This window comes from Oncorhynchus clarkii, chromosome 14, assembly GCF_045791955.1.
Source record: "Oncorhynchus clarkii lewisi isolate Uvic-CL-2024 chromosome 14, UVic_Ocla_1.0, whole genome shotgun sequence".
In the NCBI taxonomy this organism is placed as follows: domain Eukaryota; kingdom Metazoa; phylum Chordata; class Actinopteri; order Salmoniformes; family Salmonidae; genus Oncorhynchus; species Oncorhynchus clarkii.
In genome coordinates, this window is record NC_092160.1 from 38,330,081 (window position 1) to 38,343,822 (window position 13,742).

Sequence of the window (13,742 nt, forward strand, 5' to 3'; positions counted from 1 at the left end):
TTCGAAAGTGTCAGTGGAAAATAAAACCTTTCTGCATAATCAGACGAGTGATCATTTTGGGGTCATGTGGGGCAATTGATTGCTTATTCTTAGTCGCCTTTAGATATTTCAGAATACATGGTAAATAGAGAATGTGAGGGCAAAGCGACAGCCAGTCTCCGGAGCACCACCTCTCATAAGGAGAGCACAGACGAAGGGCAGGGATCGCCTACCCTCCATGTGACTTGCTGACGTTACAGTAGGACGCTGCTAAAGAGGAATGCGGGGAATGAATACTGATTACTGCTTAAGAAGGGATCACACTGCCCCTGACGTCCAAGTCGAGGAAGTCCGAAGTTTACTTTTCGGCTGGGTAACTTGTTTGATTCACATATTTCTTTCAGACCTCGACTACGGTAGGCCGACTCACGATGTCCGGCGATCATCATAATGACAAGGAGGTAGGTTAATGGGGAAAACTGTGTTTTAATTTATGAATGCAACTATCGAATTCTACATGAACTCCATGGTAGTTTGTTGTAGCCAAGTCTATATAACAAACATACCCTTGTCTGACGTTAGATTGTATGAAGTTACAATGCAAAAAAGGGTGATATTTAAGTTGCTGTTTTCCTTTTACATGAAAGTAAGATATTTAGCTGTTTTTCTTGGTGGAATAAAATTTTCCCGGCGGCGACATCGGTCCAGACCTCGAAGTGGGTCTAGTCTTGATCGGGCCTGTCTTGATCTCGCAGCCCTTTCTTATCGCATTCCACAATATCCAAGACCAATAGATCATATATATTTCAACACATGGTCTTGTTCAAAAGTTGTGTTTAACAGTTTCCTTCGGTGTACAAGAGACTGTATGTATGGTGGTGGAGTTACATCCTATCCATGTTAGTAGATCAATAATATAATATTATGGATATCACTTTCAATGTTTGAATACCACCAATTTATTGAGCTGCCCTCGTTCCATATTTTAGTGTTGGCTAAATATTTTGTGATATTTACAACACTTATGTATTCTGAATACAAATATAGACTCAACATGCAACAATTTCAAAGATTTTCCTTTGTTACAGTTCATAACTACATTTATAGTCTAATCTATATGGATTTCACATGACTGGGCAGGGGCACAGCCATGGGTGGACCTGAGAGGGTATAGGCCCACCAACTTGGGAGCCAAGCAGACTCACTGGGGAGGCAGGCCCAGCCAATCCAGAAGGAGTTTTTACCCAGAAGGAGTTTATTATAGACAGAAATACTCCTCTGCCCACCCCTCTGATGATCCCGCAGGTGAAGAAGCTGGCTGTGGAGGTTCTGGGCTGGTGTGGTTACACGTGGTCTGCAGTTGAGGCCAGTTCGACGTACTGCCAAATTCTCTAAAACATCACTGGAGGCAGCTTATGGTAGAGAAATGAACATTCAAAGCTCTGGTGAACATTCCTGCAGTCCGCATGCCAACTGCGCACTCCCTCAAAACTTGAGACATCTGTGGCATTGAAATCTGCAGTGGTATTTTATTGTCCCCAACACAAGGTGCACCTGTATAATGATCACGCTGTTTTAATCAGCGTCTTGAAATGTAACACCTATCAGTCAAGTGGATGGATTATCTTGACCAAGGATAAAAATGCTCACTAACAGGGATGTGCACAACATTCGAGAAGCTTTTTTTTTGTGCATATGGAACATTTCTGGGATCTTTTATTTCAACTTATGAAACATGGGACCAACAACTTTTACATGTTGTGTTTTGTATTGTTGTTCGGTGTATTTAAAAAAAAAAAAAAAAAAAAAAAAAATAGAATACTGTTCCTGAAAAACAAGCAACACTTGCGTTGTTATCAGTACAATGTTCTGTCTGAATGCAAGGCAACACTTTCATGTCTTGGTTGCCAGTGGCTGTTACGGTGAACTACTAGGTTAACCTCTTTGAGTATCTAACCTTTTGATACGTGGAGAAAGTAACAGTGCAGCTTCTGTCCCTCTCCTCGCCCCTACCTGGGCTCGAAACCAGGGACCCTCGAAGCATTGTGTGTGTGTGTGTGTGTGTGTGTGTGTGTGTGTGTGTGTGTGTGTGTGTGCGACATACATACATACATACATACATACATATATTTTTTAAATGCTATTAGTGCGCACCACCGCTAACTAGCTAGCCATTTTCACACTGGTTACACCTGCATTCACTTGGATATACACAGAGTATACCAGACATTAGGAACACCTTGTACACCCCCTCCAATGCCTCCCACAGTTGTCAAGTTGGCTGGATGTCCTTTGGGTGGAGTACCGTTCTTCATGCACACGGTAAACTGTTGAGCGTGAAAAACCCAGCAGCGTTGCAGTTCTTGACACGAACCGGTGCGTCTGATACCTACTACCATACCCCCCCCCCCCGTTCAAAGGCACTTAAATGTGTTGTCTTTCCCATTCACCCTCTTGAATGGCACACAATCCATGTCTCAGTTGTCTTTAGGCTTAAAAATCCTTCTTTAACCCGTCCCCTCCACTTCATCTACACTGATTTTGAAGTGTAAGAGGGAAGAGCAGTTCTTAATGTCAGTGTAATTTGCAATTGAAGCTTAGTTTGAGTTAAATGGAAATAAAAACAAACTTTTGATTCAGGATTGTGGGCTACATAAACGCGTCTCATTTAGCTAACGAGGGTATTGCAGCATATGAACGAGTCTCATTTAGCTAACGAGGGTATTTCAGTATTTATTTACCTGCTTTTTCTGGGCGTTGACGTCTGGCTGCTCTTCTAAACTTGTTACCATTCTTTGTTTGTTTGTTCGTGTGACCTTTCCAACACATCACATCAGTCTAGATGTAACACCTATTTAGATATGTAGGATACTAGGCTGTGGAGAGCTACGCTTGCTGACGTCTATATGAACACACTACCAGGAGCTAGTTCAGAGGGCAGATAGCATTTTCTAATAGCAGAAGCTTGTTGGGTTGACTTTGTTTTTTAGGGTATCAATAAGTACATGTAGCCTACACATTATCAATTATTTTGATTTAGTTGTAAACATAAATCTATAACTTTTTCACTGCATGTAGAAAAAGTCAAACCAGGTCTGTCTCTTTTGATGTCCTATATTCTAATTGCTGGTTTGGTTGAGGTTATAATGTACTGAGCTGTACTTCATGTCCTCTGGAAGGAATGTGTTCCTCAGTGGTCTTCACTTCTCTTCCTCTGCCATTCCTCCCATTCTAAATATCTTTTGGCTTTTATGTGCAAAGCCTGCGCCAGAAAATATGGGTAGTTGATGTTCCTCTCCTGCTCCTTCTCTCCGTTGCTGCCCCCCTCTCCGTGACTCATGTGGGTGTAGGGCTGAAATAGTTCGGTGTAGTTTTACATTCCTTATATAGCTCTCTGAGGAGAGGAGTGTGTGTGTGTGTGTGTGGGGTAGGGAGGGCGGGAGGGCTTGCCTGTCTGCCTAGCTATGTCACTGGGGGGAGGGAGAGAGTCAGCCCATCCTACTTCAATACTCAAGCACTTCTGTAGCTTTCTGGCAGCTTTGGGTTACCAGGACGGCCTCATCAGGACAAGGTATGTTTGCATTGCAGGTAGCTCTGTGTCATGGTGAGGTTTTGGATGCCTTGGAGGAGAGAGTTATGGTGGGTGGGGGTTGGGGTTGAGGTTATCATTAGGCTTGTAACTCATTTGGCGAGAGCAGTAAGTGTCATGGCCTAAGGTCTCAGGTTGTCCTTGGTTCTTAAAATGACACGGGTTATGTGTTGTGCTGGCTGTGAGCGAAGGGAATACGCTGTAGCAATGTAATTAGACCTGTATTACTTTGACAGATACGTTTTAACAACGAAGGCAGTTATACAATTTCTATGGATTTGAAGGATATTTGTTTGCGTACAGACTGACTTGGCTAGTATAAGAGTGGACAGCGTACATACATTCTCTAGAAGTGTCCCTTTAAAAATATATATATAAAAAAATTGTACCTTTTTTTGTTTAACTAGGCAAGTCTGTTAAGAACAAATTCTTATATTCAATGATGGTTTAGTAACAGGAACAGTGGGTTAACTGCCTTGTTCAGGGGCAGAACGACAGATTTGTACCTTGTCAGTTCGGAGGATTCGATCTTGCAACCTTTCGGTTACTAGTCCAACGCTCTAACCACTAGGCTACCTTGCCTCTGTTTTGTTTCCTGGCTGTCATGTGACAGAATTGTACAAGGCCTACATATTAATTTACTTTTTTCTTAGTTTATAATAAGGACATAACAATGGGCAGATTTTTGCCTAGTTTGTGGTCTATACATGGTATGCCATTCATGTAACTTTATTGCTGTGACATACCTTTAGTTAAATGCACTCGCTGTAAGCCGCCCTGTATACATACCAGTCAAAAGCTTGGACACACCTACACACTGTGCTTCTACACCTGCATTGCTTGCTGTTTGGGGGTTTTAGGCTGGGTTTCTGTACAGCACTTTGAGATATCAGCTGATGTAAGAAGGGCTATATAAATACATTTGATTTTGATTTTAACTACTCATTCCAGGGTTTAATTTATTTATATTTTTACTATTTTCTACATTGTAGAATAATAGTGGAGACATTTAAAAACTATGAAATAACACAAATGGAATCACGTAGGAACCCCCCAAAAAAGTGGTAAACAAATCAAAAATATTTGAGATTTGAGATTTTGCAAAGTAGCCACCCTTTGCCTTGACAGCTTTCCACATTCTTGGCATTCTCTCAACCAGCTTCACGAGGTAGTTGCCTGGAATACATTTAAATTAACAGGTGTGCCTTGTTAAAAGTTAATTTGTGGAATTTCTTTCCTTCTTAATGCGTTTGAACCAATCAGTCATGTTGTGACAAGGTAGGGTTGGTATATAGGTCTATCTACTATTTGGTAAAATACCAAGTCCATATTATGGCAAGAACAGATCAATTAAGCAAAGAGAAATGATAGTCCATTACTACTTTAAGACATGAAGGTCAGTCATTCTGGAAAATTACAAGAACTTTGCAAGTTTCTTCACAAAAACCATCAAGCGCTGTGTTGAAACTGGCTGTCATGAGGACTGCCACAGGAAAGAAAGACCCAGAGTTACCTCTGCTGCAGAGGATATGTTATTTATAGTTATCAGCCTCAGAAATTACAGCCCAAATAAATTCTTAACCGAGTTTAAGTTACAGACACATCTTAACATCAACTGTTCAGAGGAGACTGTGTGAATCAGGCCTTCATGGTCAAATTGCTGCAAAGAAACCACTACTAAAGGACACCAACAAGAAGAAGACTTGCTTGGGCCAAGAAACACGAGCAATGGACATTAGACCGGTTGAAATCTGTCCTTTTAGTCTTGAGTCCAAATTTCAGATGTTTGGTTCCAACCGCCGTGTCTTTGTTAGATGCAGAATTGGTGAACGGATGTTCTCCACATGTCGGGTTCCCACCGTGAAGCATGGAGGAGGAGGTGTGATGGTGTGGGGGTGCTTTTCTGGTGACACGGTCTGATTTATTTAGAATTCAAGGCACACTTAACCAGCATGACTACCACAGCATTCTGCAGTGATACGTCATCCCATCTGGTTTGCACTTAGTGGGACTATTATGTGTTTTTCAACAGGACAATGACCCAAAACACCTCCAGGCTGTGTAAGGGCTATTTGACCAAGAAGGAGAGTGATCGAGTGCTGCATCGGATGACCTGGCCTCCACAATCACCCAACCTCAACCCAATTGAGATGGTTTGGGAAGAGTTGGACCGCATAGTGAAGGAAAAACGGCTAACAAGTGCTCAGCATATGTGGGAACTCCTTCAAGACTGTTGGAAAAGCATTTCTCATGAAGCTGGTTGAGAGAATGCCAAGAGTGTGCAAAGCTGTCGTCTAGGCAAAGGGTGGCTACTTATAAGAACATAAAATATATTTAGATTTGTGTAACACTTCTTTTTTGGTTACTACCTAATTCCATAGGTGTTATTTCATAGTTTTGACGTCTTCACTAGTATTGTACAATGTAGGAAAAAAATTTTTTTTTTTAAATGAAGAAAAACCCTTGAATGAGTAGGTGTGTCAACTTTTGACTAGTACTCTGTCTGTTTGGGGTCACCTGAATGTAAAGGCAATGTCTCTCTGCTGTTCACTGAATAATGAATGTCTGGCTGTTCTCTCGATACTGCATGTCTGACTGTCAGTGTGTCATTCAGACCAGAGGTGGTATTTATTAGTGCACAACGTTGCAAAACGTTTTGCAACGGGAAAAAAAAAATGACAAGAGTCGTTTCTTATTGGTCAAGAATTGATGTAGACACTCCGGGTCCTCTGTTCTCCTTGAATCTGACCCAAGGCCTGTAACTGTTCTCAGATGCGTAGCTCCCTGTTCTAATGTTAATGAGATATTTGTATGAAAATAGTCTTCTAGTTTTCTGTAATAACTCCTTGCACTCTCTTCCTGTAGGATTCCATGGGTAGACATTCCAATCATTTTGCACAGCTGGCGTCTTGTAACGTTTCGAGTTCGTTTAGCCTTGCATTAGACTGTTTCTCAACCAGTGTGTTAGAGCGGGTCATGGCACATTCCTTCTTTTTTGTGTCCCTGGTTTTAAAGGGTCCTGACCTTTTTTTTTTAAAGGGTGGATTTACATTAGTAAAATATGTCTAGTCGGGTCTGTCTCCAACTTCGGATTTGCAACTTTTCTGTTTACACTCCTTGGATGTGTTGTGGCTAGAATCTCATTCCTCCCTCACCTGAGTAAAGCTATTTATCATACTGTAAATACAATAGTATAGAGACAAACAAAATAAAGAGAGAAAATCAAACTATACAGGAGCTTCTCATCTAAGTCGTGTTGCACACTTGATTTCAATGCAATGATTCACAAACGCCTTTTCATTTTCAATCTGGCAAACAGAGCATTAAGGTAATTTTTGCAGGGACGTGGTGTGGGAGAGCTGTTGTCTTTACACATGTACCACTCAGAGGATCTATGTGGTGTAGATGCCTACCTCAGGAGGTAGTGGGAGATATCTCTTTAAAAAAAAAAAAGATTTGAATCTAGTTCCGTCTCTTTACACAACACAGGTATCTCTGTCCTTTGTGTGTGTGGGGGGGGGGTCAGTCAAAGTGGTGTGAAGAGGCCCTAACTGACTCCTTGTTTGCTTTCTGGGCGACATGAAAACTGAGTGTGTAGTTGGAGGACCTGGGCATGAGGGAACTCATGTTGGCGTTCTGCTGCCAAGGCAAGCCCATCCATACCAACTCTCCTCAGAGAAACAGGCCTTACATTTAGTTCTATGCAAGGGTTTAAAACCTTTAGCTCATAAATTCATTAGGACCTAATCTATGGATTTCACATGACTGGGCAGGGGCGAAGCCATGGGGAGTCAGGCCCAGCCAATCAGAACGAGGTTTTTCCCCACAAGGTTTAAAAAAAAATTACAGACAGAAATACTCCTCAGTTTCATCAGCTGTCCAGGTGGCTGGTCAGTTGATCCCTCAGGTGAAGAAGCCGGATGTGGAGGTCCTGGGCTGGCATGGTTACACGTGGTCTGCTGTTGTGAGGCAGGTTGGACTTACTGCCAAATTCTCTACAACGACATTGGTGGACATTCCTGCAGTCAGCATGGCAATTGCACGCTCCCTCAAAACTTCAGACATCTGTGGCATTGTGTTGTGACAAAACTGCGCATTTTAGAGTGACATCTAAATGTCCGGAGCACAAGGTGCACCTGTGTAATGATCATGCTGTTTAATCAGCTTATTGATATGCTGTCTTGGCAAAGGAGAAATGCTCACTAACAGGGATGTAAGCTAATTTATACACAAGATGAGAGAAATAACCTTTTTGTGCCTATGGAACATTTTCAGGGATCTTTTATTTCAGCTCATCAAACATTGGACCAACACTTTACATGTTGTGTTTTATATTTTTGTTCAGTGTGTCCTCTCTCTTATATATTCCATGAATAACCCTCTCTATTCTCTCCTCTATAGGCCATGAGTATATACTGTATAACCCTCAACGGTCCAGCACCATGGGGCTTCAGACTTCAGGGGGGGAAGGACTTCAGCATGCCCCTCACGGTGTCCAGGGTAAGCTGTGTGTGTGTGTGTGTCACTCACCGAGCCATGTTGCTCGACCACCAGAGATCATCTTCCGACTGTCCACTCTTCAGTCTGCATGGTCGATGCAACAATATGTTGATTTATGCCAACGATGCAGCTTTCCAATTTGCTTCTTAATATAAATCCACAATTGTTCTATAATTACATTTGGTTTGTGTATCTTACTGTTTGCAAACAGGTAGTTGGTATTTTCTTAGCAAGTTGTAAACGTAGCTAGCTAATACTGATACCTGTGATGGTGTAGACCTCAATCAGCATGTTTGTGCAACAGTGTCTTCTAAATCTGAGAGGAATACGCAAAGCATGAATGTTAGCTGCATGAAGTAAGATAAACCATTTTAATGTAGCCAAAGACTGTAGGGTCCCACTCCCCTGGGAAACACTGACCAACACTTTGGTTCCTACCCTGTCACAATAAGGCCTCTAGGGATCCTATTGGTATTCTATGAATGCATCCTGACTTTCATTCATTGTCATGTCAAACAACAAGTATTCAAAATGTACTTTATTACATTATAACTGTATAATTAGAATACTCATATTTCCAGGATTCCAACAATTCAACTAACTGTTTTGATCTAAATCTCAAGTCATATCACAATTTCAATATTTGGTTAAAAATAAGACCTCTGTTTTTTTGGGGGGTGTATGTACACATGCCATTTGCTGTGTGTTTGTTTGACCTGTCTGTATGTCTGGCTTTGTCTGTTATACAGGTTACATGTTAAATTATACAGGTTACATGTTACTCTGCTCAGTCAATCAACCGGATATGTTTCATCCATATGCTACAATTCCTAAGCAGCTATTTTGAAAGCGGCTATATCTGAATGCAGCATAAGCTCCTTGACCCCAGTGTGACCTGAACCCTGGGTCTGACCATGACACCTGTTGTGCGTTTTATTTGAACAGCAAACTATGGGGGGGAGAACAGCTAGCTATGATGGGGGGGGGGGGGGAGGGGAGAACAGCTAGCTATGATGGGTGGCATTAAATCCATGTTCCAGCTCTGAAACTATCAGTTGCCTCTCAGTTCATGCATTCCTCTGACGTGTGTCAGTGGGGCATGTCCCAAATCACAACCTATTACCCTGTGCACTAGAGCACTCCTTTTGATCAGGGTCCATAGGGCTCTAGTGAAGAAGGGGGCCATTTGGGATGTAATCAGTATGTATGATACAGTATCAGACTGAGTTGCTCCACTTCTCTCTCTCTCTCTCTCCTCATAAGGACATGTTGTGGCTTGTTTAGGCTTGCCCAGGAACAACTTGTTACTGTGTTAGGTCACTGTATCTTAGCTAAATGAAGCGTACGTAGCTAAATGATTCCTCTGATTGTCCATAAACAACTGGCTATGGAACAGAGTGACACACAACACAGGGGCTCCAGCCCTTATAAGTGCAACATTGGTCGGTGTGCCTGTGATGGAGGGAGCGGCTGAACCAGCCTGTTTGTACGTGCACTCTGTGGCTCTTCCTACCTCCTCCTCCTACTATTTCTTTCTGCCTCTTCTCGCCCGCCCTGGCACACTCGCCTGCCTTCTCTCGCCCGCCCGCCCGCCCACGCTCGCCTGCCCGCCCGTCCACGCTCGTTCGCTCGCTCACTCAGTACCAGCCTAGTATCATAACATGTTTCCTCTGGATCGGTGAGAGAACAGGATCTGTGTTTCTTCCCTACCAACAAAGAAGAACCACACGACTGACTGAGAGGCAAAGACTATTATAGATGAAACTGTTTCACCAAGATGTGCATATAAAAATCAGAACTGTCACGTAGATTGGTAGAAATGGTCAGATAAATTATCACTCCAGATGGAAAAGGTTGCTGAAACCCTGGTGTTCATACTGCAGGTATTATCAGACAGGATACTGCAGGTATTATCAGACAGGATACTGCAGGTATTATCAGACAGGATACTGCAGGTATTATCAGACAGGATACTGCAGGTATTATCAGACAGGATGGGGGCTCGGGTATGTTCATACTGCAGGTATTATCAGACAGGATACTGCAGGTATTATCAGACAGGATACTGCAGGTATTATCAGACAGGATGGGGGCTCGGGTATGTTCATACTGCAGGTATTATCAGACAGGATACTGCAGGTATTATCAGACAGGATACTGCAGGTATTATCAGACAGGATACTGCAGGTATTATCAGACAGGATGGGGACTCTGGTATGTTCATACTGCAGGTATTATCAGACTGAGTTTCCTCTTGTATCATAAATTACTGAAAGACACCTCAGTGTCCATCTCCACACGCTGAGCTGTTTCAGTAGGGTTATGTCACCTTGATGGGCTGTTTACAGACATGGAGAATGACATACAGGACTACAGTCATAGTAACAGGCCTTTGCCGTGGGCCATTGACTGCTTGTTGTCGTATTAGTGTAGTGATAGTACAGTCATACTTGGGTTTACACCACCCGTTTTAGGTTATATCCCCTGGCTGTTTCCATAGTGACAGTACAGTCATACTTGGGTTTACACCACCCGTTTAGGTTATAGCCCCTGGCTGTTTCCATAGTGACAGTACAGTCATACTAGTAGATCCCTGTTGACTGACTGATTTCATAATAAAAGGCCTTTTCCTTTAAGCTCAGACTGGCTGATGTCATACTAGCAGGCCCCTGTCTCAGACTATTGACTGACTTGTAGCGTAATAAAAAGTCTAGTCGCCCCCTAGTCTAGCCGCTCTGACTGGCTGACAGACTTCTCTCTCAGGCTGTGACTGGCTGGACCTCCAGGAAGTGATGTGTGGGTGGTCTGGTCTGTGTCTCTCTGTCCCAGGCCCCCTGAAGTATCGTCTCAACCCAGAGAGAGAGCGAGAGCTGATTTACACAATAAAGAACAATCCAACTGACAGCAAGACTAAAGCTTCAGAGAGAGGCTGAAGAGATGGCCTCTCGCTCTGCCTCTCGCTCTGCCTCTCGCTCTGCCTCTCGCTCTGCCTCTCTAAATAGCATGGGAAACATATGTTTACGTTGCCAAAGTGAAATCGATAAACAAAAGTGAGAAGAAACAAACTATTAGAAATGAACACTAAGCGTCGCACTCGAAGGTTTAAAATATCAAGACATGTAAAGTATTATAGTCACAGCCACTTTTTTTTATTTTATTAAGCAATGTGCAAATAGTACTACAACTAACTAATAGTACGTGTGTGTGTGTGTGTGTGTGAGAGACAGTTGGTAGCTTTGAGAAGGTTAGATTTTTTTTAGGAGGATTATATGGCTGTATGTGTTTTGAGTTTGGCCAGGCAACTGATTTTTTTTTTAGGTCCGTTCATGGCTTTCTAGATGGTTGTCCTGTTAAATGGGGTTCTGTTCCTCTGCTATTGGTTCAGAGCTGTGTGTGTTCACAGCAGTGTGTGTAGGATGGTATATGTCTGTGAATGCTCTGCTTCTGTCCTCTCCCTGAATGAGCCAGGAACACAATGTTTCCTCTAAATTCCTGGAATGCCGTCATTCCTCATGTCTCTCCCGTTCCCAGACCCTGGCAACAGCAGAGCACTTTTCTCTTCTCGGTATCCATTGGCTGTGTCCCTCTTCCCTATATAGTGCCCTACACATTGGCTGTGTCCCTCTTCCCTATATAGTGCCCTACACATTGGCTGTGTCCCTCTTCCCTATATAGTGCCCTACACATTGGCTGTGTCCCTCTTCCCTATATAGTGCCCTACACATTGGCTGTGTCCCTCTTCCCTATATAGTGCCCTACACATTGGCTGTGTCCCTCTTCCCTATATAGTGCCCTACACATTGGCTGTGTCCCTCTTCCCTATATAGTGCCCTACACATTGGCTGTGTCCCTCTTCCCTATATAGTGCCCTACACATTGGCTGTGTCCCTCTTCCCTATATAGTGCCCTACACATTGGCTGTGTCCCTCTTCCCTATATAGTGCCCTACACATTGGCTGTGTCCCTCTTCCCTATATAGTGCCCTACACATTGTCTGTGTCCCTCTTCCCTATATAGTGCCCTACACATTGGCTGTGTCCCTCTTCCCTATATAGTGCCCTACACATTGGCTGTGTCCCTATATAGGGCATATACATTGTGTGTTTCCCAAATGACACCCTATTCCCTAGTGCACCAAAGCCCTATTGGCCTGGTCAAAAGTGGTGCCCTATTCCCTATGGGTCTGGTCAAAAGTGGTGCCCTATTCCCTATGGGTCTGGTCAAAAGTGGTGCCCTATTCCTTATGGGCCTGGTCAAAAGTGGTGCCCTATTCCCTATGGGTCTGGTCAAAAGTGGTGCACTACTGATTAGCCTTAAATGAATAAATGTAGGGACTGGAGTTCCATTTGGGACTCAACCCAAGTGTCCTGACATCATCATCAGTCTCCCAGAACACCACATGACTGACTACCTTCTCACATCCCCAAAGGAATGCTTTACCGCTGACATCACTGCCAGTTAATGCTAGGTGTTCTCGCTGATTGGTACCCTCCCCCAACAGCTTTGAGTTAATGCTAGGTGTTCTTGCTGATTGGTACTGGCCCCAACAGCTTTGAGTTAATGCTAGGTGTTCTCGCTGATTGGTACTGGCCCCAACAGCTTTGAGTTAATGCTAGGTGTTCTCGCTGATTGGTACTGGCCCCAACAGCTTTGAGTTAATGCTAGGTGTTCTCGCTGATTGGTACCCTCCCCCAACAGCTTTGAGTTAATGCTAGGTGTTCTCGCTGATTGGTACCCTCCCCCAACAGCTTTGAGTTAATGCTAGGTGTTCTCGCTGATTGGTACTGGCCCCAACAGCTTTGAGTTAATGCTAGGTGTTCTCGCTGATTGGTACTGGCCCCAACAGCTTTGTTACAAAGGAAAGGTCTTAAATAAAAGGCTACATCATCTGGTTAAACCTGGATGACACGGCTGTTTTTTACCATGACTTACTGCTAGGAGCTGACACTAAGGTGGAATACGTCTAGCAGCTGGCTTTGTTGTAAAGGACTGGTTCATGTGAATGAATTGTGTTGTGAGTCACTATCAGAACTAGATTTACCTTGAGTTAGTGCTACAGTATTTACTGTCACCGCGGTAGATACTGGAGCCTTACAGCAGCCCAGCAGCCAGCAGGCTCTACTTTCCATTTCTCAGAGGGATATTTATGGGCTTCCCTCAGCTGTGCTATGAGTGATGTAAGGGGAAGATGGCTAGCTGTGTATCTCCCAGGCCAGAGCTCTGACGCAAGGAGAAGCTGGCTAGCTGTGTATCTGCCAGTGTAGGGCTGGGTTATGGGGAACTGGCAGTGTAGGGCTGGGTTATGGGGAACTGGCAGTGTAGGGCTGGGTTATGGGGAACTGGTAGTGTAGGGCTGGGTTATGGGGAACTGGCAGTGTAGGGCTGGGTTATGGGGAACTGGCAGTGTATGGCTGGGTTATGGGGAACTGGCAGTGTAGGGCTGGGTTATGGGGAACTGGCAGTGTAGGGCTGGGTTATGGGGAACTGGCAGTGTAGGGCTGGGTTATGGGGAACTGGTAGTGTAGGGCTGGGTTATGGGGAACTGGCAGTGTAGGGCTGGGCTATGGGGAACTGGCAGTGTAGGGCTGGGTTATGGGGAACTGAGGCACTGAACTTGCATTGTCAGTTTAGTCAAATGTGCATGGAGAGAATGGCCACCTGTATGGACAGGTGA

At 43.8% G+C, this 13,742-nt stretch overlaps 1 protein-coding gene across 4 annotated transcripts in view; it reads left to right on the forward strand.

Annotated features, from left to right (window-relative positions):
* The first annotated feature begins 182 nt into the window (after positions 1 to 182).
* The window catches only part of LOC139366588 (PDZ and LIM domain protein 7-like), a 66,748-nt gene continuing 53,188 nt past the window's right edge, over positions 183 to 13,742 (forward strand). For 3 of the 4 annotated variants that reach the window (XR_011626777.1, XR_011626778.1, XM_071104264.1), the window contains exons 1-2: positions 184 to 440; positions 7,970 to 8,068. Coding sequence is in view for 2 of the 4 variants with exons in the window: in XM_071104264.1 (XP_070960365.1) it covers positions 411 to 440; positions 7,970 to 8,068 (129 nt within the window). In the remaining 2 variants the exon portion in view is untranslated. Of the gene's footprint in view, positions 441 to 7,969; positions 8,069 to 13,742 lie in introns of all 4 variants that reach the window. The other variant, XM_071104263.1, reaches the window with a different exon arrangement.